General features: G+C 49.5%; 1 protein-coding gene across 1 annotated transcript; it reads right to left on the bottom strand.

Annotated features, from left to right (window-relative positions):
- Positions 1 to 1,564: 1,564 nt before the first annotated feature.
- LHFPL4 (LHFPL tetraspan subfamily member 4) lies at positions 1,565 to 25,502 on the bottom strand. The gene is made up of 3 exons (XM_010984971.3): positions 24,234 to 25,502; positions 7,841 to 8,077; positions 1,565 to 5,298 (listed from the first exon to the last, which is right to left on the bottom strand). Exons 1-3 carry the CDS (start codon positions 24,637 to 24,639, stop codon positions 5,198 to 5,200), a joined length of 744 nt encoding a protein of 247 aa, XP_010983273.2. The 5' UTR covers positions 24,640 to 25,502; the 3' UTR covers positions 1,565 to 5,197.
- Between the last annotated feature and the right edge of the window lie 299 nt (positions 25,503 to 25,801).

Raw genomic sequence — 25,801 nt, 5'->3', positions numbered from 1 at the left:
CTCTGTGCCTGCCCTCCCATCTGCTGTTCTTATTGCTAAAATAGATGTGACGCTTTTTTCCCCAGCTTTTCTATCCAAGATAGAAGTTGAAAGCCTTGCACCATTTGATCTTAATCCATTAAGAGACACAACTGGTGGCCAGAGAGGAGTTTTAATTAACAAAATTCCAAAGCTTTTAACTTCTCTTCATTGAATCAAAAATTCCTTAGCAGTAACCTATAATGAAAATGGATACATGTATGTATATGTATGACTGAACTATTATGCAGTGCACCAGAAATTGATACAACATTGTAAACTGACTATACTAAGGAAAAAAGAAAGAAAATCGGAAGAAAAAAAAAAAAAAAACCATTGCCACCACCATGCTTCAGGCCAGACTTCAGCTTTCCCTTTAATTACAATCGTCTGTCTCTACTTCAGTCCCCTGTCACTACAACTAGAGTGATCTTTCTGAAATGCATGTCTAATTGTGTCCGTTTCCTGCTGAAAATCCTCGCATGGTTCCCCGTTGCTCTTAGCTCTGAACTGCTGTACGCAGCCTCTGAGCTTTTTCATCATCTGGCCTTTGCTGATCTCTCCAGATTACTCGCCCACCCTCCCTACCTCAGCTTTGCAGTTCAGCATTACTAAATTGCTTTTATTTCTTCACACATACCATCCTGTTTCTCACCCGTCTTTTTCCTTGGGCTGCCTTCTTTTCCACAAATGGCTTTCCTGACCCCTGCCTGCCTAACTCCTGTCCACCCTCCAGTAAAACCGTCCATCCCCTGCTCTGCTCACCCCAACTAAAGCCATGTCAGGTGTCCCTACCTGGGCTACCCACGAATGTTCATCTCCCCAGCCAGACTGACTCTTATGACAGGGTCTCTGCTGTTGTTCTTTAAGTGCTTAGCAGATACTATGTGCTCAAAATGTGGTGAATGAAGACCCAATTCCCAAGTGCAAAAATTATAATCAACGTAGCTGCCATATGGAGCACTGCCATATGGAGCACGTTACTATGTGCCAGGAGCTGTGAAGCAATTCACACACATTCCCTCGTTTGTTCCTTACAACTTCCCTGAGATCGCTGTCTTCATCCCCACTTATCCAATGGGGATTTAGAGAGAAGGGACTTGTCCCAGGCCACGCAGGCAGAAAAGGGTGACACCTCGTTTTCAGTCCTGTGCAATCAGCTGTCGAGAGAGTGCCAGCTACTCTCCTTTCTCCTTGGAAAACAACCCCAGTTTTGTCAACAGACTACATTGTTGTGTGCCATGTGACTCAGTCCTTTCGGATCTCCCGAAGTCTTCGTCCAATGAAATGTGGACCAAAATGACTAGAGCCCCAGCAGCCACCCTGGGCCATGAGGCATCCTTGAGGATGGAAGCCTGGATTGAAAGTAGCACTGCGCCCTGTCAGTCATGGTCTGACTCAGCGTGACTGAGGAAAAAAGCATCTTGCTAAGCCACAGTAGCAAAGCTCTGCTAACGTGCAGTCACACCTGGTGCAAAGGGTTGAGTTGAATCTCACCCCTCCTTGATCCCCTGGGGGCTGACTCAGAGAAGGAGAAGCTAGCATGGGTGATATAAAGTGTTTCTTTATTTGAACGTCATTCCACCTGCACTGAAGCTCAAATCCAGCAGCAGCAGAAGGGGTCAGGACCAAAATCAATGTTACCAAATTGGACGATGAACAGCGAGGACACATTCAGACGGAACTTACTAATGGAGTATAGACGACACCAAGCTATCCTAACAACACACAGCACAGGCCCTCTGAGGTCTGCTGGTCAGAGCTCAGGGAAGGACTGTGGTTCCCCTGCTCCCTTCTCAGGAAACTCCAGTCCCACCCGAAGGCTAGCCCTGAGCCAGGCAGGGGCCCATGGAAGTTTCTCATGCTGGGAAGACCCCAGCTGCTCCAAAGAAAGAGTCTCCCTTTCTCGGTTTATGCTGGAAGCTGGAGAAGGGTGATTCCCCTGGGCCTAAGCAGGAACCTCAAAAGAAGGCCAAGGAATTTTTCCCCACAGCTTTGTTTAAAAACCTTGTCTCAAATTCTTGGCTGTACCAAGACCGAGAAGAACCCCAGTCCTACCCATGGTCCTTGCCCGCTCAGGAAGAGTGTTTTCCTCCATGGGAATTGTTCCCCAAAGAGGAAAGGTCTCACACCCCAAGACCCAAAAGGACTTTGGCAAGCAATGCTCTGAACCCACATTTGGAGCTGCCTCAGCCTATCCTGGAAGTCCCACGCTGGGCAGAGGGGACCGGGTGGTGCCGGAGCCCTCTGGCCCAGGCACAGCCCGGGAAGGGGTGTCTCTGTGGGCCGCTCAAAGTTCAGTGTCTTTCAGGGACCAAGAGCTCGAGCTGGGGTCAGGAACAGACCATCTCTTCTGCTTCAGTCCCTTCTCGAGGGCTAAAGCAAGTCTCCAGCCATGGGTGAGGGCAGATCACAACATCCTCGCTGCAATCCCTTCCTGGCCCCCCGGGGGAGCATCTGGGCCATGACTTGGTGGCACTTCAGCCTCACCTGGAGCCCCTGGCTGAAGTATCTGTTTCCCGCTCTGCTCTCACCTCTGCTGATGCCTCAGGGACAGGGCTTTGGTTTGGTCCCCACTCCAGCCTCTTTCCCTTCCCTAAGTTACCTTCAGCCCCCCAGTCCTGCTCTCTGAACCCCAAGCTCCTGGCTGCATCTTCCACTGCCCCTTCCTCGGCCGGGGCAGCAGCTGGCTGGGTGGATGGCGACAGGAAAGCACTGTCCAACCACCCTAGCAGGGACCACCCACCCTCCTCTCTACCACTAACCCACTCCAGCGGTGCTAACCTGCTCAGCAGACACCTAGACTCAGTCCCTCTGAAGTGGCACCTCGGCCTCGGAGGAGGTAGGTTCTAGCCTTCCCACCAGGGCACAGGGTTCTGTGGCCTCCCTGGGCAATGGGTGTCCTTGGGGGGATGGGCTGTCCCCTTACACAGTGGGCACACAGCAGCTGCTCCCCACTCCTCCAAGTCCTGTCTCCTTTATCCTCTCTCCCCTGCACCCTGCCTCCCAAAACTCACCTCTTCCTTTGCCTCTTTCCTACCCCTAGTCCTCCTTCCATCTCTGGCCCCCTCCCCCACCCAAGTTCTCTATCCATCACAGCCCCCTCTCTGCTCTCTCTTTCTCATTTCTGTACCTCTCTCCATCTCCCACCCTCCTCTTCTACCCCACAGCTCCTCCTGCTTTCTCCCTTCTCTGTCTTCTCCCCTCATTTCTAAGGACTTGCTCCTAGTCCTTCCCCCTGCAGCCTGCAGCCTTCCAACACCAGGCTTTGGTTTGGATCTTGGAGGAACGTACTTCTGGCCCCCACCGCCTCCCCACCATGAGGCTCCCCTCACCGTCCCACGCAGCATGGGACCCTGGTGTACAACCCCACCTCGCAGGCCGCAGCGGGACTTGGCAGGAGCAGAAGAGGGGAGCTCAGTGCTGAGGCCAGAGCACAGAGGGTAAGTGTTTGCCCAGGAGGAGGGAGTGGAGAGGGTGGGGGTCAGGAATCCTACCAGGACCCAGATGTGATTCCAGTTAGGGTCCAGATGTGGGACTCAGGCGGAGGATTTCTAGGGTCTGTCTTGGAAACCCTAACTCTCAGGTTCCAAGTCCTGTGGAAATGAACACAAGGTTGCAAATACATGGCACTCGCTACTCTTCTCCCTCCTTCGGCTGAGGCAGCGTGACCTGGTGATGACACACTTCCCCACTGAGCCTGCAGGGGCCTCATGCTCCCTCTCCAAGGGGCCAGGCAGCCTGTACCTGGAGACGGAAGTAGGCACACTAAACGCAGCCAACTGGCCACCGACCTGGGGGCTGGGAGGGGCTGGGAGGGGCGGTCCCACCCCAAGCCAGACAGCGCCACTGCTGGGTCCACTAGGCAGTGAGGGGAGGTCAGAAACCCCTGCAGTCTCCTTCCTGTGCTCCCTGCCGGGGGTGGGGAGGAGCTGCCCCACAGTGGGAGGAGAGGGGAGAAGACTCCTCATCTGCTCCCCCCAACACTTCCACGCACACGCACACGCACACACACACACACACACTCGCACACACGCGCTCACACACACTCATGCCTTGGCTCCAAGCATGCCCATCGGGCTGCAGACCCTGGGCAAATCGCAAGGCGAGAGGTGGGCAAGGAGGAAGAAGAAGTGGGGACAAGGTTACAAGGCCTGGGGATGGGGACGGGGTACCCTGTTCAGAGGTGACCTGCAAGTTCAAGTTATGCAGAAAAGTATCAAAGAGGCAAGAGAGTCTCTGCCCTTGGCAGATGCCCGAGGTGGGGGGGCATGAGGAGGGGCAGAGGGGTGATGCATCCCCTAATTCCCCACTCATGGGCCCCTCTCCCCAACCCTGACAACAGGGCCAAGAAGTCTGTGCTGTACAAAACTGGCCAGGGTCAAGGGTCCAGTCACTGGTGAGCCATCTCAGCAGGAGGAAGGCAGGCCAGCACAGGCTGTGCCACTTCCAGCCCCAGCTGCAGCAACCGAGCGCCACACCCAGACAGGAGTCAGAGTGCCTCCTCCCACCGCCTCCGGGGTCTGGGAGGACAGGCCCCAGTCGGCAGCTGACCGGGAGGCCCTGGGCCTTCTCCCTCAGTGCCCCTCAGACTCCTTTGGGAGAGCTGGGAGCAGGCTGCAGCAGGAGCAGAGACGCCTTGGGGAGGCTGGTGGTACCTGGAGCTCTGTGACGAGGTGGCAGAACCACCATGAGCGGAAAAAAAAAAAAAAAGGTAGGAAAGAGTCCGGTCTGTCCTGGAGTGGGTCTGTCCTGGAGCCGTGTCTTGGATAAGTTTCTGCAGGAGGCAGGGACCAGGGGAGGTGAGGATGAAGGCAGCAGCCCTCTAGACTGAGGGAGCCTGGGGAACCAGAACCACAGTGCCTCCCTCCCCTGGAGACTGTGGAGGGGCCCCAGGCCAGGCTAGTGGGGGTGGAGGAGGCCGGGGCTGGGGGCCGGCTCCCTTAAATCAGCTGAGGGAGGTGCAGAGCTAGGCTCTCCCAGGTTCTGCACGGCCTCCCCCCTCCCCCAGCCTTCATTCCAGTCCCAACCTCTTCAAAGCCTGGAGCTTGCAGAAGGGGAGCAGTTGAGAAGTCAGTCCGAGATCTGGATCTTCCCTCGGAGTTTGAATGGAGGGATGAGAGGGCAGGAGACAGGACAAGCTGAGGGCTGGTCGATTCCCGGGCTGCGATCTCGGCCTTCAGGGTCCCTGTGAGTGAGCGACGGGACAGGGGAGGACTCCCCATCCGGAGACATCACCCCCTGGCCGCAACACAGAGCTTACTGTAGAGCCCACAAAATCTGGGAGAGAGAGAGAAAGAATTGGAGAAATTCAGAAGCCACCAGGCACTGGGGCTCCTTCAGCCACTCCTCAGGGCAAAGCTGGGCAGAGGAGTGAGCTGCACAGGTCATGAAATGCAGCCAGGCCTGACAAGCTGGATGGCCTCATGCCAGTCATTCGACCTCTCTGAGCCCCAATATCATTATCTGTAAAATGGACATAAAAGCCTAGTCCTTCACAGAGCGATTCTGAGGGGTCAAAAAGAAATAATGCCAGCCAAGGGCTTTGCACAGCATGTGGCACATAGTATATGTAGGAAATGATGGCGATTCTTATTTTACTTTTGTTCCAGAGGACTTGGGCTCAGACTGAACCGTGACGCTCACTCATCTTGAGCTCCCAGTGAGGGATGGAGATCCCCAGATGCTGAAGGAAGGTAAGCTGGGGCTCCATTACATCACTTTTAACACACTGAGTTGTTGGGGCACTTTAGGGAGGGAGGAGAGGGCTCTGAGTGGGCATACCACATCAGTCACATCCCCAAGCCCCCTCAAAAAGGCCAGATGGCTGTCTTAGTCTTGCACTTCTGGAAGCTGCCACCAGAGGGCAGGCCCGGACCTCACACCAAGACCATAGAAACCACCAGGTGTCAGGGTCTCCAGGAACAGGAAGCCCCAGAGAAGGACAGTTTAGCAGCCCAGCAGCCCAGGAGGGCAGCGAAAAGCTTGGCCCCTGGACTTGGACTTGGGCTCAGATCCTGGCTCCACCACATAGGGGACCTTGGGCAAGTTACTGGACCTCTCCAGACCTTGGCTTTCTCATTTATAAAATGGTGGTCATGATGTCCGCCTGATGGGGAGACGTGAGGAGTGACACTTTTCACTGGGCATTCACCACCTGCCCCTTGACAGGCACAACCCTTCCTTGCAGGACAGCCCTGTAAGGTGGTACTATTCTCACCACTCTCACTATAGGTAGCGCAGGAAACTGTGGCTCAAGGACGTGAAATCATTTCTTAGCTCAGCCTGCTTCAAACACAGAAAATCTGCCTTCACTGTCCGAGGGTATTCACAACACAGTACTAGAGTACCTCCTGCCAAGTGGGATGATAACCCTCACTACCGTTATCCCCACTTTACAGATAAGAGACTCCAAGAGATGAATGTAATTAAAGAAGGGCACTAAACAGAGACCCAGCACATGCTAACAGCACAAGGAAGAGTGAGGCTATGAAAACAACGAAATCCGATTTCCCACAGCGGAGAACGTGCACCCAGACAGGCGGGGTGTCTCCCGTTTCTCGGGGGCACAGTGGGCCCCTGGGTCAGAGGACCCACCCTCCTTTAGAGAGCGATCTGGCATTATCATTACAATTGTGAGTGTGCAACTCCAGTTCTGGAAAGACACCAAGAAAACACTCATGTATAAGAAGGCATGGACAAAGATGTTCACTGTGGCATTGCCAGTAATAGTAAAAACCTGGAAACCTCCCAAGCAACCCCTGCAAGGAGTGGAGAAGAAACTACAGTTCCTTCATCTCATGTAATGCTAAGCATTGGATAAAAGGGGCAAAATGGGTCTCCACTAACTGACAAAGGAAGATCTTTAAGATGTGCTCTAGAGTTGAGCACAAAAAGTAATCTCAGAAGGGATTTGTCTCAGATGGTGCATCTCCTAAATGAGCACATCACACTGCCGTATATTTCATAAAGGATGTACCATGTACATAGATACGTGGATAAGCATCTGATAACAGTGGTTATCCCTGAGGCTGTGGTCTTAGGTGTCAGCTTTTTCTTTATTGTATATTAATGTTTAGTTAATACAAATGTTTAATTAATGTTAATTAATATGAAAGTTTATAGGTACTATTCCAGATACAAAGCATACTATACCAAACATCTGTGGACTCACCATGCAAGAACTTAACTCACCAAGGATTCGTACATGCCTACCTGTCCCCCACCTCATACTCCTAGCTGCCCCACTTCCATCCCAACCACAGAGAACTGCCATCTAACCTTCTGTATTGATCATTTCTTTGCTTTAAAAAAAAAACATACAATATTATCATAACTGTATAAATATGTTTAAACTATACATAGCATAGAGTTGCTTAGTTTCTGCACTCAATAAAAACATCACTCTGTCTTCTTCTGGAATTCAATTTCTTTCCTCTCTCAATATTATGTTTCCAGGATGTATCCATTCATTCTGTTATGTATAACTGATGTTCATTCATTTCCACAGTTGTGAACTATTCTACGATGTGAACATGTATCACCATCCTCCTGTCAATGGCCATTTAAGGTTGTTTTTAGTTGTTTTCTCCTGGGTTTATACTCATGGGCGGGTCTGCTGGGTCAGGCGTGCAAATGTTCGGATCTGAGGGAAGTAACATCAAATTGCCTTCAAGGCGCCCAGCCTGTCTGTAGGGTTTCCAGTTTGTGCTTCACTGCCGTGCCTTTGAAGGTGCCCCGCCCCGCGAGGAGCCGGCTCCGCCCACACCCGCATCCCCGCCCCCGCCGCCAGCCAGCCGCTCACCCGGAAGCGCACACTCGCCTTTGTTCTCCTGCTTGAGCTCCTCCTGCAGCAGGTCTGTTTGCCGGTTGCCCAGCACGAAGGCAAGGAATGAGAGGATGAGGGCGTTGAGGATGCCGATGATGGCCAGGATGTACGCCCAGCGCACCGAACAGTCCCCCAAGGAGTACTTCCCGGTCTTGGCCCCGCACATGTCCCGGATAGTCTCCGCGTCCCAGCCGTCGGGGAAGATCATGCAGCCCAGCACGAGGCACAGAGCTGCGGGGGCGCCAGGCCGGGCCCACCGCCACGGTCAGGAAAGAAGAGAGAAGGGGATGATTACTACCCAGGGCCTGAGGATCACCAGAAGCCCCCCTCAGCGTGGACCTGGCACTCCAGCTCCGCCCATCAACCTAGGGGCTTGTTAACGACCTCCTATGGATCCAGAAACTCTAGAGTCTGCGATGGCCTCCAGCAGAAACTTTCCAAAACGCAGTGCTTTCGCCCGCCCCCATCAAATCAACTCCTCCTCCAGGAAGCCTTCCTGGAAATACGAGAAAATAGGAAATTACGATCACCACCTCGGCTCCCTTTAGCATCTTTGCCATGCTTACCATCTCCCATCCTCATCATTCTTTATTTTTAATTTTTGTCATTTATTCAACATTTACCGAGCGCCATTTTCCTTTCCTTAAGTTGCTGGAAACACGATCTCATTCACAGCTGAGCAATGCGCTCAGAGAACAGACTTGGAACAAGAACAATGGGTTTTAAGCTTAGCTCTTTCACTTAGTGTATGACTTGGGGGATGCCCCTTACTTGCGTCTGTAGGAGGGAGATCGCAGTACTTACCTCCCAGGGTGGTTGTGAGGGTTAAATGAAGTAATGCTTGTTAAGACGCTTAGCACAGCACCAGGTATTCACTCACCCTAGTATCTGTTGAGGGCTTTCTGTGTGCCAGGAACCTGACCAAGCGGGGGGGGGGGGGGGGGCAGTGGCTAACTTGCCACGACTCTAGCCTTGTGGAGTTTGCAGTGCCTTAGAGCAAAGTGGTTAAGGGAGCTGGGGCTCAAATCTTTGGCTAGGCCTGAGCTAGAGCCAGGTCAGTCACCTTTTGAGTCTCAGTTTCCTCATCTATAAAATGGGGACAATAATAGTATCATCAAGTGGTTGTAAAGATCATAGGAGGCAGCAAATGTAAAGCACTTGGCACAGTAAGTCCCAGATAAATGTTAGCTATTATTACTATTATCAAAACTAGTCATAATGATAAAAAAAAATCACACAAATAAGGAAATAATTAGAGGAGGGGTTTGGTTTCAGATGAGAGAAAGTGGGAGAGGGAAAGAGCAGGTCAAGAAGAGACTTCACTTCGAAATAGGTCTCAGCAGCTTCCCTCCTTGGCACCCACTCCCTCTGAGTTCAGTGACCCACCTCTGCAAACCCTTGACCCGGTGATCAGGGCGGGCCCTTCCTTGTGGGTGGGACCCAAGTCTGAGCCAATCAGCACATTGCACTCCTCTGGCAACTGTGATTGGCTCAAGCAGGGGTAATGTCCCACACAGCCAATTAGAGCCACCCTGGCTCAGTAGGCAACCTCCAGGCTAGGACCTTCCCTCTTGGCACTGTCTGCTAGCTTGATGTTATCCTTTTAGTGTCTGACAGTCCACCAGAGACTGGGTTACTGTGTCTGAGACCCAAAGACTCCACAAGGCTCAGGTTGGAGCTGGGAGACCCTTGACCCCACGCCAGGCCCACGGGATGCTTGACCTGGGATTTAGATGACAAGTTGGGGTTGGTGGTCAGTTCTGCCCACTGTCCACAAGGCACAACCTGTCCCTAGGGTAGAGAGGGGACCCTTGGCTTTGCCATCTCCTTCCTTCATCTACTGTACGAGGAAGTGCTCCCCAGGGCCCAGGCTCCTCCCTGATCGCAAGGTGGGGGCCCTCCCTCCCTGGTTCTGCTTCTTCTGGCCTCGACCTCCACCTTCTTACAGGACAGCCCTCCCACACTCCCCCTAGCTTGTGCTCCTCATACTGATATAGGGTGCTAGTGACCACACACACACACACACACACACACACACACACACACACACGCGTTGGAGCAGGCCCTCCTCCCTTCTCCAGCGCTCACGTTCTCCGACAATTCTCAGCTCCACTGGAAAACACCTCTCACTAAGGGCTGGGAAAGGAGTTAGTGGCATAGGAAATGGCAAATGCAAAAAGCCCTAAGGCAAGAATGAGCTTGGTGAGTTAAAGAACTGAGCAAGTTTGAAGGTGTCTGTTAGACACCCAAATGGAGAAGAAACCCAGGGAGAAATTTGGGCTAGAGAGGTAAATGTGGCAGCTACGGGCATGTAAACCCATGGGACTGGACGTTATACAAACTGAAGAGAAGGCCCAGGATTGAGCCCAGGGGCGCTCCAGCATTTATGGGATAGGAAGAGAGGAGGCGCCTACAAAGTAGGCTTGACCCATCCATCTCTCCATGTACCCCTGACACTTTGCAAGGTCCTCCAGGACCCTAGAGAGGAGAGGAGGGTCAAACCCAAGGGACAGGAGAGTAGGAGACTAGGAGTCGACTCAGCCCAGCCCTTCTCATCCTCAAGGCTGGGAGAGTGGGGGAGGTGCACTCCACCTCCCCATCCTCTGGCCCTGGATCTCCAGCTAGAGGCAGGGGTGAAGGAAAGAGCCTAGGAATGGGGAAACCCATCCAGCTCCTCCGCCTCCCCTCCAGGGTATAGTGTTTCCTCTCCGGCATGGAGCATCCCCGTCTCCATGGAAACCGCGCCAGTATCTTGCGGGTGGTCCTCCTTCCTCCGCAAGCCCTCGCTCAATGAGGTTTTCTTCCCAGGGCTCTGCGCCTGCACGTTCTCTCAGTCTCTCTGCCTCATCACTTACGTGTCTCTCTAGTCATGTGTCTCCATTTCTTTCTTTTCTCCACCCTTTTCATCTTTTTTTGCCTCCATCTCTTCACACCCCTCCTCCTCTCTCTCCAGCTAGCCTATACCGTGCTCAACCCTCCCTCTTCCCTTTTCTCCTTAGATCTCTCAGCATTTGACATTCATTCCGCACCTCTCTTCTCTCCTCCTTCTCTTGCTTCTCTTCTCTATACCTATCCCTTTGCCCTGTCCTGTTTCCCCTCTCCCTTCATATATTCAGCAAATAAATTCTGAGTGTCCACTATCTGTCAGGCAATGTGCAGGGTACTGGGGACACTGGCAGGCATGATTTCTTGTCCTCAGGAGCAGAGGTGTGTGGAGAGGAATAAAATAAAATCAACACACAAACAGAATATTTATGCATATCAGGGAGTGCTTGAAGGAGATCCAGGATAACAGAGACACTCAGAGAAGGCTGGAGGTGGCGACTCTCTCTCCATCTCACTCACTCTGCCTCCTTTGCTCTGCAGTGTTTTAGGTGGTGGCTGTGGGGCCCCAGAGGCTGGTCTGGGAATAGGAAACAACCAGAAGTCAAGCAAATGGAGAAAAACCAAAGACACCTTGAGGGACAACCTAGGCCAGGGAAGTGACCAAGAGGCTCAACCATCAGGAGGGGAAATAACTAGAGGTAAGGCACCCTTCAGCATCCCCATTTGCTGGATGAGGAAACCAAGGCTCAGGTCTTTGGAATTCAAGTCTCTTTTGGAAATAATGAGCTAGCTGAAGAACCAGCTGCTGCCGGGCATCGACATGGGTGCAAGGTGCAGGCTAGGGTAGGGTTTCTCCCTCTCAGAGTTTTTGACACTTGGCCTGGATAATTCTTCATGGTTGGGGGGACTGTCCTGTGCATTGTGGGATATTTAGCCTCACTCCTGGCCTCTACCCACCATCCATAGACACAGTCATTTTAAAAGGTCTCAAGACACTCTCAAATGTCCCCTTGGGGTCAAAGTCATCCCTGGTTGAGAACCACTGGTCTAGGGGAAAGGGTCCTCGGATAGGGCATTGCTGTCCAGTCACTCTACAGTCCACTGACTTCCCAAGCAGCCAGGAGGTGTTGTGAAATTTTTAATATAAATAACGTTAGTATTATTAATAATATAATGTTAATAAATAGTATGAAATTTAATAACATTGTATTAATAATATGATAATATTAGCACATAGTATTGAGTGCTTAACTATATGCCAGGGTGCTAAGCTCCTAACATGTGTGATCTCATTTAACCATAAATCTATGAGGTGGGAAAAATGATCATCCCCACTTTACAGACGTGGAAACTGAGGCTCAGAGGAACTAAGTATTGTATCCACTCAAACAGCTAGTAAGTGGTGGGATCTGTACTCAAACCCAGACAGGTCTTAATCTTTTTCTTTGAATAGACTCACTTTTTAACTGAGAGGCATTTACTTAAAAAGTAAGCTTTATGTCACTATCAAAGACAGCTTTATATCAGTACCATCGACAGGAGGAAACTATAGACATAAGTATAATGGAACCAAAACATTGTTCTTAGGTTCTAGCTAGCTACTTTCACCTGCCAACAGCTCTGGGTCCGAGGGGAAGTTAAAGACACAGTAGCACCAAACTGAGACTTTCTCTTTGAAGTTGTGAAACACTGCCCACCTTGTACTGGAGAGGAAGGTCAACTCCATTCTTAGGCAAAGTCAGTTTACCATCTGGGCCTTGGTTTCTTCATCTGGGCAATGGGGGTCATGACATAGGCCCTACTTCAGGACTTCAGGAGTCACCAAACCAGCTCTGGACTGCCTAACTCTTGAGTATGTATTTTACATAAGAGACTAGAACCTGTGTCATTAAACCAAAATTATTTTGGATTTTCCTATCATGTGCAGCCAAACCTGGCGCTATCTGATATATTATTCCTTTTTATGTTATGTGTATGTACTATGTGTTTGTGTGTCCTTTGGCAAATCACATCACTTCTCTGAACCAAAGTTTTATCATCACAGAAACGGTGATACCTAGTTCTCAAGGCTAGGAGGTAGACTGGGTGGTCACCATCGTCACAGTAACAGTGGTGCACCCCACTGTAGAGTGGACACACTGCAAAGCACATCCCCTCTGCTTGGAGAACAGCACGGCAGTACCCATAAAAGTCACAAAGGCACTTATCCCTTGACTCAGAAATCTATCCTGTGGCTAAACCTGTGCACACACACAAAGGATGGATACAAGGTGTTCACCATCTTTATAACAAAGGACTAAAATGTCTATTAAAAGGGAACCAACTAAGTAAAGTACGGGGCATCTGTGCTATGGAATACTTCAAAGCCATTAAAACAAATGGGGTACAGTTGTATCTGTTGTCATGGAAAATCTTCTAAGGTAGATTAAGAAATTAAAAAATTAGAGGAAATCATAATTTTTTAAAAATCACATGTGTAGTTGGCATTTTCTATGTGCCAGGCACTGTTCTAACTGCTTTATCTGTATTAACTTATCCCCATTTCAGACAAAGAAACAGGCCCAGAAAGGTTAAGTGATGTACCCAAGGTCACACAGCGGGGAGTCAGACCCATCCTGCCTGGGGCCATAGCCACACCCTGAACCACCTCTCCTCTGACATAATAATCAGGTAAAAAGCCCAAACTTTATCCCTCTTATTTCAAAGAAGTAGGAGGTGCTCTGTGCCTACAATGGGAAGTTATTCAACCTTAAAAAGAAAGGAAATTCTGACACAGGAGACAACAGGGAGGAATCTTGAGGACACTATGCTGAATTAAATGAGCCAGTCACAAAAGGCCAAATATTGTATGATTCCACTTATATGAGGAACCTAGAACAGTCAGATTCCTAGAGGAAGAAAGTAGAATGCTGGTTGTCAGGGACTAGGGGAGGAGAGAGGGGGAGTTAGTGCTGGGTGGGGACAGAGTTTCAGTTCTGCAAGGTGGGAAGAGTTGTGAGGCTGGATGGTGATGATGGTTGCACAACAGCGTGAATGTACTTAATGGCACAGAAGTAGACCCCTAAGAATGGTTCAAATGGTAGATTTTATGTTATGTGTATTTTTTTTCCAGAATATGTTATGTGTATTTTACCATGAAAAAAAGAGGGGAAGGAATGAAGGAAGGGAGAGCGGGAGGAAGGGAGGAAAGGAGGAAGCGAGGAAGTGGAACACAGAAAATGGCATGATGTGTTTTCCTCATGGATGTGTCCATAAGTCGGCAGAAAAATATCAGGAAAAATAGAAATTAAGTTTATAACAATGGGGCCTCTGAGCAGGGAGAGGGTGAGGACTTTAGCCTGTTTGTAATGGTTCAGCTTTTCACGGAGTGAATATTTTCATATATTACTCATGAAATTAAAAAAACACTATTTACGGGGGAGGGCATAGCTCAGTGGTAGAGTGCATGCTTAGCATGCACGCGGTCCTGGGTTCAGTCCCAGTACCTCTGTTAAATAAAAAATAATAATAATAAATAAATAAGCCTAATTACCTCCCCCTCAAAACAAACAAATAAAATAAAAGAAAATAAATAATTTAAAGTACTGTTTGTTCAAAGAATACACATATATGCATATATAAGCTTGCATATCTGTAAACATTTCTGGAAGGAAACAGAAGCACCTTAATGATGATATCTCTGAGACACGGCCCAGGTGACAGAGGAAAGGAGGGGACACAGTTTTGCTTCTATGCCCCCCCATACTGTTGAAAGTGTTTAACATTTGCACATATTACTTTTAAAATAAGAACAATATTATTATGTCCAATCCCTTTCCAGCTATGTCTGAGCATGAAATCCTCTTACACTTTAAAAAAAAAAAATTAAGAAGCCAAGGGAAAGTTAAAAGGAAAAACAATACTTGAGTTTAGGGAATAAACCAGGACAAGACTAAGACGTGGTGAAGAACTAGTAAGAAAACATACTATACTCTAATGTTTGTTTTGTTTAACACTTTTGCTATAAATGTGCCTTTATACAAAGATTTTTAATGATGCATTCATGCTTAGCTATTTTAATAGAGTTTCATTATGATACCATAACACTATCCTTGTCAAGGGACATCCGCTGAGCTGGTCACTCCCAGAGGGAGGCCTTTGTTTATGCTCAGCTGTTCCCTCCATGCCTGACACACCGCAGCTGCTACTCATTACTAGAGGGTCAGATTGGATGTCCCCAGGGCTTTCTGTCCCTGAGCAGACTCCGAAGAGGCTTGCTATGGTCTGACCTATGTACCCACAAAATGCATAGTTTGAAGCCCAATCTCCAATGTGATGGTATTTGGAGAAGGGCCTTGAGAAGGTAGTTAGGGTTAGATGAGGTCATGAGGATGGGGCTCCCATGATAGGATTAGTGTCCTTATAAGAAGGGACACCAGAGAGCTCCCTCCCTTCCTACACCTCCCAGGCGAGGACACAGCAAGAAGGCAGCCATCTGCAAGCCACGAAGAGGACTCTCACCAGAGCCACACCATGCCAGCAGCTAGATCTTGGACTTCCAGTTTCCTAAACTATGAGAAAATAAATGTCCACTGTGTAAGGCACCCAGTCCACAGTATTTAGTTATGGCAGCTACGTGCAACAACTTGGATGCATCCTACTTAGAAAAAGTGTGATTCCATTTCTAGAACTTTCACGCTGATAACCCTTGGTTACTTCTAAGGAGGAGACTGAGGGGCTGGAGGACAGGGGAGGAGGGAGAACTTGCACTGTTAACCTGCTGCACCTTTTGAACTTGGGACCGTGTGAGTACATTACCTCCTGAAACCATAAGGTAGGTGGGAGTTGACCGCTAGTAAGTGACTGTGGCCAGAGATTTTCACACACTTGGAATGAAATAATTAAAGCAACAAAGAATCACAATGCACAAGCCAAATGGAACTCACAGAAATAATGTACTGATCACAAAAACATGAAACCGAAAATCTCTAAACCCCTTTTGACTGAGCTGGCCAATTTCTGGGAATTTACCCTCAGAAAGTGCTCAAGGATCTGCCTGAAGATTTAGCTATGAGGATGTCTATCACGTCATCACTTACAAGAGAGAGAAGACAAGAAAGAAGAAAAAGATGAGGAGGAGAAGGAAGGAGGAGAGGGAGAAATAATAAAGGATGGAAGAAAAGAAAGAAAGAAAAAAGCAACTAGTTCTCCAACAATCCAGGAATATTCTTTCATATTGTGGAATTCTACTCAGCTATTAAAATTATACTGAGGAAGATTTAATGATACAGAAAATACTCAAGATATGCTAGGTTTCAAAAGGCTATAAAAAATAACGTACAAGACAATTTCATTGTGGGAAAAATACTTCGATAGTTATAGCAAATAGTCATATAAAATTTACCACACCAGGCACAGTATTAAGTACTTCGCACACATTACTGCATTTAATCCCCACAACACTCTGTGGAGTAGACGCTGTTACTATTTTCTTTTTACAGTTGAGGACACTGAGGCACAGAGAGGCTAGCCTAGTTACCCAAGGTCACACAGCTGGTAAACAACAGAACCAGGATCTGGACCCAGACACTCTAGCTCCAGAGGCTGCTCATAACCAGTCCTCTATACTGTTATGAGTGCAGACCAACAGTTAAGAATGACTGTTTCAAAAAATAAGAAAAAGGATGACTGTTTCTAGGAGAAGGAGATTATGGATGCAATCTTGCTCATCTGTATTCTCCAGTTCCCATTCAGAGAACAATGATAATTTCCCAAAGCAATAAAAGTCTTAGAAAGGTGAGAGGCACCAGGCAGTAACTGAGCACAGAACACACAAACGGCTGCTGTTTCCCCTCCGAGTCCCTCCCTCACGTTTACAAAGGTTTTTCTAGAAAGGACCAGGCTGAGAAGCCGGGACAAGGATTTGTGTCAGTGTTGGGACCGCAGCTTTCCAAGGGTACACACCACCAGGCCCGGTGTGCTGGGGGCTGCAGGGAGAACAGTCTGACAGAGAGAGCCCCCGACCTGAGAAGGAGGTTGTTCACAAGCCCCTCGCACCGGCTCCATCCTGCTCCCCAGGGCAGGGCTTATGTACAAGGGAGCCTGAACCGCTCCTAACAGTCAACCTGACCCGTTGGATCTAAAGATCCAGGCCCAGTCTTAGTGCCTCCATCAACTGGGGGGCTCTGGTGGGGGACTCCAGTGTTTGGGCTCCTCACGCCCCATCCAGCACCCAGATGCTCACAGGCCCCTTCCTTTCCCTCCCCCTCCACATCCAATCCATCTGCAAGGCTGGTTGACTTGACCTCTAAAAAATATCTAGGCCTGACCTCTTTTCTCCATCTCTGCTGCGCCATCTGTCCAAGCTGCCGTGATCTCCTTCCCAGATGACCGCAGGGGCCTAACTAGTTTCTCTGCTCTCATCCTCACCCCATCATCATCTGTTCTCCACTCAGTGTCCAGAGGGAGTTTTCAAAAACAGGCGGTGCCAATGCCCTGCTCGGCACCCTTCGAAAGCTCCCCGCTCTGCTTAGGATAAGCCTCGACGCCTGGTCCTCGCCAAAGAGGCCCCCAGCTCGCCCCGCCTCGCCCTGCCTCGCCCTGCCGGGCCATTCGGTCTCTCGCTCCCTACACGCCAGCCAAGCTGGGCCTCCTCTCTGTCTCTTAAGAACATTCCAAGTTCAGCCCCCTGGAGACCTTTGCACTAACCATTCCTTCTCCCTGGGACCCTTCCTCCAAGTCATTCAGTCCCCAGCCTGTGGTTCCTGGTTAGTAGGGGGACTGTTAGGAACACAAATAATCATATCTGGAGTCACAGATGCTGTTACGGAGAGATGGGACACCCATCACTTTGTGTGGTAATTGGGAACTGTATTTATTCCACGGCCTCTGGGCCCAGCCTGCACAGAGCCCACACCTTTGAGTTTGCGGCCCACTGCATCCCCCGTTGCCCTGGCTCTGCCACTCTCATCTCCAGGGCTTGGTCAGAAGCCTCCGGACACCCTCCCCACAACCTGTCTGACTCCTCCTGTCTGGACCAGGCCTGTCCAGGTGGCTCCAGCCCTTCCCTGTCCCCTCTGGCTCCTCCAGGCAGCTGTCCTTTCTCAAGGCCGTTCTTCTCAGTTTCTGGGTTGCTAATTTGAGCAGCTGCTCCGGCTCCTCTCGCCAAGCCTCCTTTTCGGGCTCCTCCTCCACCTGCATCATAAAGGTTGGTGTTTCTAGGCTGTTTCCTCTTTTCCCTCCACACACTCTCCCCGGGCAATTTCACCCACACTCAGACTCACATCTACATCTCCAGCCGAGACCTCTCTCCTCCGCTCCAGGCCCGAAGAGCCAACAGCTTGGCGGATGCTTCCTCTTGCACGTCTCGTAGGGTCCACGAGCTCGGCATTTCCCAGGCTGACTGGCTCTCCCTGCTGTGACTTTTGGGAATGTCACTCCAGAGACCCAATCGCCCAAGGAGGGGAGGTGGAGTCACCTGCATGACTTGCCTCTCCTTACCCCCAGCACACCAACTGGTCTCCGAAAGAGGTCCCCAGTTTCCTCCCCTAGCCTCTGTCCCTCTCACCCGGACACACCACTGCCTCCCCCGGGCTCCTTGTCTCCCATCAAGCCTCCATCTGGTCCATTTCCTTGGCAGCTGCCCAGCTCATCTTTCTAAACCCACATCTGGCCCTGGTCCCTCCCATGCCTAAAAATGACTGCCCATCACCTAGGGATAAGACCCAAATTCCAAAGCCCAATTTTCAAAGCTCCCCAGAAGCCAGCCCTCCCTGCTCTTCCAGGCATATCTCCCAATTCTCCCCACTTTTCAACCTTTCCCCCCTTGTTGTGGCAAAGACCATGGAATGTTGGAGTCAAAGGGTTTTGACGCAAGTCACACAATAGCTGATAACCATCACTAACAGTTATTGAGGGTTTCCTTTGTGCCAGGGTCTGTCCGCATATTCAAAATCAATCCTTCAGCAGCTCCATGTGGTAGCTACTGACTATTATAGTCCTCATTTTATACAGGAGGAAACTGAGACCCTGGACTTGCATGACACTTCCTAAGAACACCACACTCAGGATTCAGATTCAGGTCGTCTGACCACTGAATCTGCTGCCTCCAAAGGAGTGGGTGGAGGAGCAAGGACTTAAATCAGCGCTCGCCGTTCATTCATTCAATAGGCACTTACTAAACACTTACTATGTGCCAGGCACAGACCCCTAATCCAGGGCTCTCATTATATCATCCAACTGCTCTGGGATTATTTTATCCTTATACTTACATATATATTAAATTATTTATATGCAACATTATCCACTGAAATATTGTCATAGCAAGATATTGTAAACAACTTTAAAAGTGATTACATAAATGATGGCACAACTATACAAAAGTGTATTGTGCAGCTCTTAAGAAGAAAGTAGCTCCTTCTATACTGATTTGGAACAGTCTCCAAGATGTGTTGTTGAATTTAAAAAGCAAGACAAACCAAGTCTTTAGTATGCTACCATGTGTGGTGGTTTTTAAATACGTCCACAATTTTTAAAATACACTTCCTTTCAAGAGGAGGAGCTGAATTCTCCTCCCCTTGAATGTGGGCTGGATTTAGTAACTCACTTCTAACAATAGAGAGTGCCAGAAGTGGTCGTGTATGATGTCTGAGGTTAAGACAGAAAAGGCCGTGTGTTACGACAGAGGAGGCAAAAATATACAATGGAGAAAAGACAGTCTCTTCAGCAAGTGGTGCTGGGAAAGCTGGACAGCCTCATGTAAATCAATGAAATTAGAACACTCCCTCACACCACATACAAAAATAAACTCAAAATGGTTTAAAAACCTAAATATAAGACCTGACAGCACAAAACTCCTAGAAGAGAACAAAGGCAAAACATTCTCTGAAATAAATCATAGCAATATTTTCTTAGATCAGTCTCCTAAGGCAAAAGAAATGAAAGCAAAAATAAACAAGTGAGACCTAATCAAACTGAAAAGGTTTTGAACAGCAAAGGAAACCATAAACAAAACAAAAAGACAACCTATGGACTGGGAGAAAACATTTGCAAATAATGCGACCGACAAGGGGTTAATTTCCAAAATATACACACAACCCATACAACTCAATATCAAAAAACAAACAAACAAAAAAAACCCCAAAAACAACCCAATCAAAACACAACAGGCTATTTCCCACCTCCATGCCTTTGATCATACTGTCTCTTCTGCCCAGTTCCCCTTCTCCTTCCTTCCCATCCTTGAAGACTCAGCTCAAATGCTGTTACTTTTTGGAAGATTTCCCTGGCTGTCCTTAACGTGTCAGAAGTCCTGTGTGTGCCCCAGAATACCCCTGCATGATTGAATCATTTCATGTGTCATCCCCCTGCTGTGATGATTGGATTTCTTCCTTGCCTCTCCCATGAGATTATGAGCTTCCTGGGAGTGAGGAGTCTTACCCAGGATTCCCTGAGCCTCACACAGTGCCTGAGACACAGAGGAGGCCATCAGTAAAGGACTGATGTGGGAGAGGAAGGAAGGAGAGAGGGAGAGAGGGAGAGAGGGAGCAAGGCAGAAAACGAAAGAAGGGAAGGAGGGAAGGAAAGTGGATGGCAGGAAAGAAGGAAGGGAGAGTTGTGGGAGAAAGAAATTGAAGGAGGGTTGTAGGAAGGGAGGAAAGAAATTCCCCCAGTGTGCTTGGTACTTCAGGGACTGCTGTGAGGATTCAGTAACAGTATGCAGGTAACTGTCCAGTACATGGTCAAGCATATAGTAAAAGCTCAGACAATGTTAACTGCTTTTTCCCTGATTAATAACAGTGGTAGTAGCTTCAAAATGCCTTTGATTAAAGTTCAAATTCCTTGACCCAGTATTCAGAGCCCTGCACACTTCCTGACCTCTCCCCCTGCTGCTCCCCTAAGTGGATGCCACACTCAGGGCAGATATGGCTTTCTCACCTAGGAGTCTCTGGCCACGATCTTCCTCTCCATCAGAATGCTCTCTCACACCTCACACCAGTCCACACCCTGCCTGCCCCACTCAAGCTTCACTTCCCGACTAAGCCAGCAGCCTCCTCGAATGCCCTGGGGTTTCCACAGCACTTAGGGCCAAGTGCATATTTGTGCTCACACTGTCCAAAGTGGGGCTTCTGTCTGCACCTCTCACCTACAGGACCCTTCTAGCGGGGGTCACATCTGATTTCCCCCTGCGGTAATTTATCTTTTTCCCCTATCAGTCCACATGTTCCAGGAATGGGCATGTGGCTGAGGCCTTAGACAAAGTCACAATGATTAATTAAGAGGTAGACACTTGACCAAAACTGAGCAAATCAGAATCAGCTCTGGAACTTTGGCTGGAACACACTGAGTAACAGGTGTTCTTTTTTCTGTAGGCATTGTTAAACTGAAGCGATGAAGATTCAGAGCTGTTGGTAGCCTTATTTCTCACTTTCAAGAGAGAAGTGGACTTAAAAATGAGCCAACACAGAGGAACCAAGAAATGGAGAGAAGTTTATTCTTTCTCTCCTTTCTTTCTTTTTCCTTTTTTTTTTTTTTTTTTTTTTGGTGGGGGAAGTAATTAAGTTTATTTATTTATTTTTTAATAGAAGTACTGGGAATTGAATACAGGACCTTGCGCATGCTAAGCACACACTCTACCACTGGGCTATACCCTCCCCTATTTTTAATGACATTTAATGGAACCTCTGGATCTATCTGTGCCTGAAGCCAATGCTCTTGACTTTTAATTTATGTGAGCCAAAAACACTACCCTCTTTACTTTATTTCAGTTTATTTAAGCCAGCTGGAGTTGAGTTTCTGTCTCTTTTTACTGAAAGACTGCTGATCAATTTAGTGATTCAACTAGACTGTAAGCTTCCTGAGAGCAGGGATTGTATTTTATAGACCTAAGAGCCTTGGGGGCAGGGGTGATCCCAGTATTGCAACACTTAACAGAGGGATGATCACAGAGCCCATGAGAAATAAACAAATGAATAAGTATCTCTTTATATTTTCCCAATGGCCCAGTGCTGTGCACTCAGAAGACTCTAAAATACTTGAATAAAAGTTCACTTGAGTTGGGAGAAGATACAGCTCAAGTGGTAGGTCACATGCTTAGCATGCAAGAGGTCCTGGGTTCAATCCCCAGTACCTCCTCCAAAATTAAATGAATAAATAAACCTAATTACCCTTCCCCTCCCCCCAAAAAAAGTTCACTTGAACAAGAACCACACAACAAGCATTCTAATTCTTATCTGATACCGACAGGACCCTTTGCTTCTCTACAGTTCCTCTGAGGATGTCTAATTTCTCACTTTCTGAATGGAATGTTCTTGGTAAAAGAGTTGTTTTAGGAACCCCACATAGCTGATAGAAATACTTTAAATCCACTAATCTAACTGATTAGTCCCCAATTGTACAGATGAGAAACCTGAGGTTTAAGCTAAAAACAACTGCTTAACACTGCTTGGTAAGTCACAGGCAGTCAGCTAAGGCCCCATATCCCATGACTTGGTGTCCACTGCTCTGGCCTCTGCCCTAGTGTCACTTTATTAAGCAAAGTGAATCAGTCACTTACCCAGAGAACTCAGATATCTCTAAAGTGAAATAAAATGAACTGCTCAACTCTGATAACCGCCCTCAGGAGGGAGGCAATAACACAAGGGAGAGTGCACTGGGCCAGGAGTCAAGACTAATTTACTTTATTACTGGCTCTGTGACTTTGGGTAAGACCGTCACTTCTCTAGGCTCAGTTTCCATTCTCTAAAATGGGTGCAGAGGAAGGCAGGATTTGAAGGAGTTGACTTCTAAGATCTCTGAAATCCTATATTTACATGGTGGTTGCTGGACAGTTCATCAAATCCCCAAGATTAAACCGACATGGATTACAGAAAATTGGAAGGTTCAAGAGGTCAGCAACCCATCTGCAGACTACAAATTCAGGTTGAGGAAATGGACATTCCAGCTGAGCATATATGCTTTCCAGCTTGCCTTTTAAGAGCAGAATGGAAATACATAAAATTGCCTCCTAGATACCAATAAATACAGAGATTCCCCCCACATCCTATAATTCTCCTTTCTCACCTTCTTCAAAAACCGTAAAAGACCCCCATCTATATTGACTGGAGTGAGATGAATTTAAAACAACCCCACTAGAATGTCCACAATGAATAAATGCTGCCTCCTCAAGGTAGTCCCTTTGGGGTATTTGGGCAATTATACCAAAGGGGCGGTAATTCCTCCCCACATTTGTAAAAGTCCTCTTGGGGAAGCAAATCAGCCTCATGATTTTGCCTTCACACGCTGGCTTTCATCTCCAATGACAATTCTCAATTTGATCTGATTACCCATTGTGTTTTCTACACTTGGCCATTTCTAAAAATCCTATTCCTCTTTTAAAAGATGGAGGGTTCCCCTCAATGATGATGTTCAAGAGAAAATACCCCACAATCCAAAGACAATTCCATACAATGTTTTGAGCTGTGGAATCATCAGCAATTGATATAACACCTTCTCCAGGAGGTCTCTTTTGAAGGGGCTGACACTTGTTGAATGTCCCAAGGTGCTCATTTTTTAAAACCACCTCTGCTGCACAATCATCACATTTTCCTTTCTCTTTCTCAAGAGCCCTGAAGGGCTCAAAACTTTTTCCTTCACCAGACTTTATCATTCTTCTTCCATCCCTGCCATCCTCTGGCCCCACTTTGCCCAGACCAACTCTCTTCCCTGCCTGCAATTAGGCAATTGCCCAAGTTGCTGAATCTTCAAAATCTGTCTTTGATCGAAAGGTAGGCGGGGATGGGGGACTCTAATGGATCCTGGAAAACTGTCTCAGCAGTTCTTATTCCCCAAATGCCCTCTCTGTTTCTTAGGGCAAGGCGTCTGTCTTAGCCAAACATTTCAGAGGGTCCCAGGGACACATTGCCATTGGGCATAGTACCAGAATCCTTCCTGCATTGGGTAGGGGTGGGGAGCTGGAGACCTGCCCTCCAGAGACCCATGTTGCCAGGTGTTGTCCACCACCTATATTTCAAACACTGGATAGACACTATAGACAACCCACCCCCATCTTATCACAGCATTTCATAGCTTACAAGTTACTCTTTCATGAGTTCTTGATCCCCTCTCCACAGTTTTACAGATGAGGAAACTGAGCCTCAGAGAAGTAAAGTGAAACAATCAAGTTGACAGTTAGCAAGTTAAAGTCAGAGCTCTTGATTCCACATCTCATGCTTTTTTCAATGCAACAGAAATTGCTCACACCTAGAGTAAGTCCTCATTCGAAAACTAATTTCCACTAAGACACCCAACAGAGACTCTCAGAGACCCTCAGAAACTCAAACATAATGCTAACTCATCAGTAAATGCAGTCTGCCCATATCCAAGCAAACAGACCCAAAGACCCAGTTCTAAAGCTTTGCCCCCTGTCTCAAGGTGTCTCTCTCATAGGATCCCCTCCCCAGTGGCTTCTTAGAGTCAGCAAAGGAGGTGTGTCTTTAGACAGAGGAACAGAATCTATCTCTGATTCCTCCAAGAAGGGGTCCTGAAAGTAAGGAGCTCTGTCCCTGGAGTCTGTCTAGGAGTCCCGCCCCCGGCCCTCCCCTACCTGCCAAGAGCTGCATCCAGGCGCAGATCTTGTAGACCGTGGCCGTGTTGCAGAAGAAGAAAAGCGCAAAGCAGGTGATGCAGCCGAGGATCAGCACCATGGAGAGCAGCACGAAGAAGGCGGCCGCCTTGAAGGCGCCGGACGGGATGGTGCTGAAGTCGGTGAACGAGCCGCGGCAGGTGAGCTCGCGGCCCGCCAGCCCGCTGCCCACACAGTAGTGGAAAAGGCCGAAGTAGCCAGGCTTGGGGGTGCTCACGCTGTCGCCCACCCAGTAGGGCTGGATGAAGACCACCACGTTGATGATGGCGAAGCAGATGGTGAAGATGGCCCATAGCACGCCGATGGCCCGCGAGTTCCGCATGTAGTGCTCGTGGTAGAGCTTGGAGGCCTCCTGCGAGGGCAGCATGGTGCCCGGGGGCGGGGCCGGCGGCGCGACTGGCGGGGGCCGCCGGCCCGGGACCGACCGCCGGGTTGCCGGGCGGGAGCTGGGGACGCACGCGAGAAGCGGCCCTGAGCCAAGGGACCCGCGAGGGCGGGGCCTGCGGCGGAGCTGAGGGGACCAGAGGGTTGGTATGGAAGAGCTAGGAGGGTGTCATGAGAGTACTGGGGAGATTGGGGGGGGTTGCTGGCAAAGATCTCCAATGGGGGTACCTAGGAAGGGGCCATGTGAAAGTTGGGGGGCTGGGATAAGGGCGCTGGATGAGAATGTGGGAGCTGAAAATGGGGTGGGCGCTAGAAAGTGGTTATGGTGGAGTTGGGGAGTGGGCATAGGGGCTGGTACTGGCGTTGTAAGAGGGGACCGTGGGGAGATGGAATAGAGGATGGAGACAGGTGCTGGAGAATTAGCGGAGGGGCTTTATGGAAAGGTAGGAAGGGAATCTGGGGGCTGGCATTACGGGTAAAAGGAGGTCTGGTACTGGGTGTCTAGAAAGGGGCTATGGAGAGGAGGGTAGGCGCTTCTATGGGGGGGGTAAGAAGGGGATATAAGGGGCTAGTACTAGGGGACTGGAAGGTGATATGGGGGCTGGGACAGGAAGGGTGAAGTGAAGGAATCGGGATGAGGCTAGAGGGGAATCGGCGGCTGGGACTGCAGGTCTGAACATGGGGCCGGGGGCTGGGAGGGTCTCTCAGGAGACAGGGCTGGAGGTAGGCTGTGGGGAGCCTAGGATTGGCTGGCCAGGGCTGGGGAGAGAGGTTTTCCAGGCCAAGGGGAAGAGGGACTGGGGCCGGCAGGTAGGCAGCCCAGGCCGTGAGGGGCGGGCAGTAGGCTGGGGCTGTCCCCAGGGCGCGGGGGAGAGGCCGGGCCCGGCTAGGGCCGGGGGTGGGGGGGGGGGGGCGGCTGCCCCGCGCCCAGGCCGGACGCGCGCGGAGGCTGCCGCCGCGGGGAGGGGGTGCGGGGAGACCAACCTGGGCCCGGTCCGGCGCAGCGGCTCCGGGACTGGCACGGCCTAGGCGCCGCGGCTCGGGGCTCCTAGCAGCGGCTGCCTCGGCCCAGGCGGCGGCCTCGGCGCGGCCTCCATCTTGCTGGGGTTCTCCCCGGGGCGCGCTCCCGTGCCGAGGCGCGTGCT

Source organism: Camelus dromedarius, chromosome 17 (genome assembly GCF_036321535.1).
Source record: "Camelus dromedarius isolate mCamDro1 chromosome 17, mCamDro1.pat, whole genome shotgun sequence".
In the NCBI taxonomy this organism is placed as follows: Eukaryota; Metazoa; Chordata; class Mammalia; order Artiodactyla; family Camelidae; genus Camelus; species Camelus dromedarius.
The sequence above is the reverse complement of the archived record's forward strand: the minus strand, read 5'-3'. Positions and strand labels throughout refer to the sequence as shown.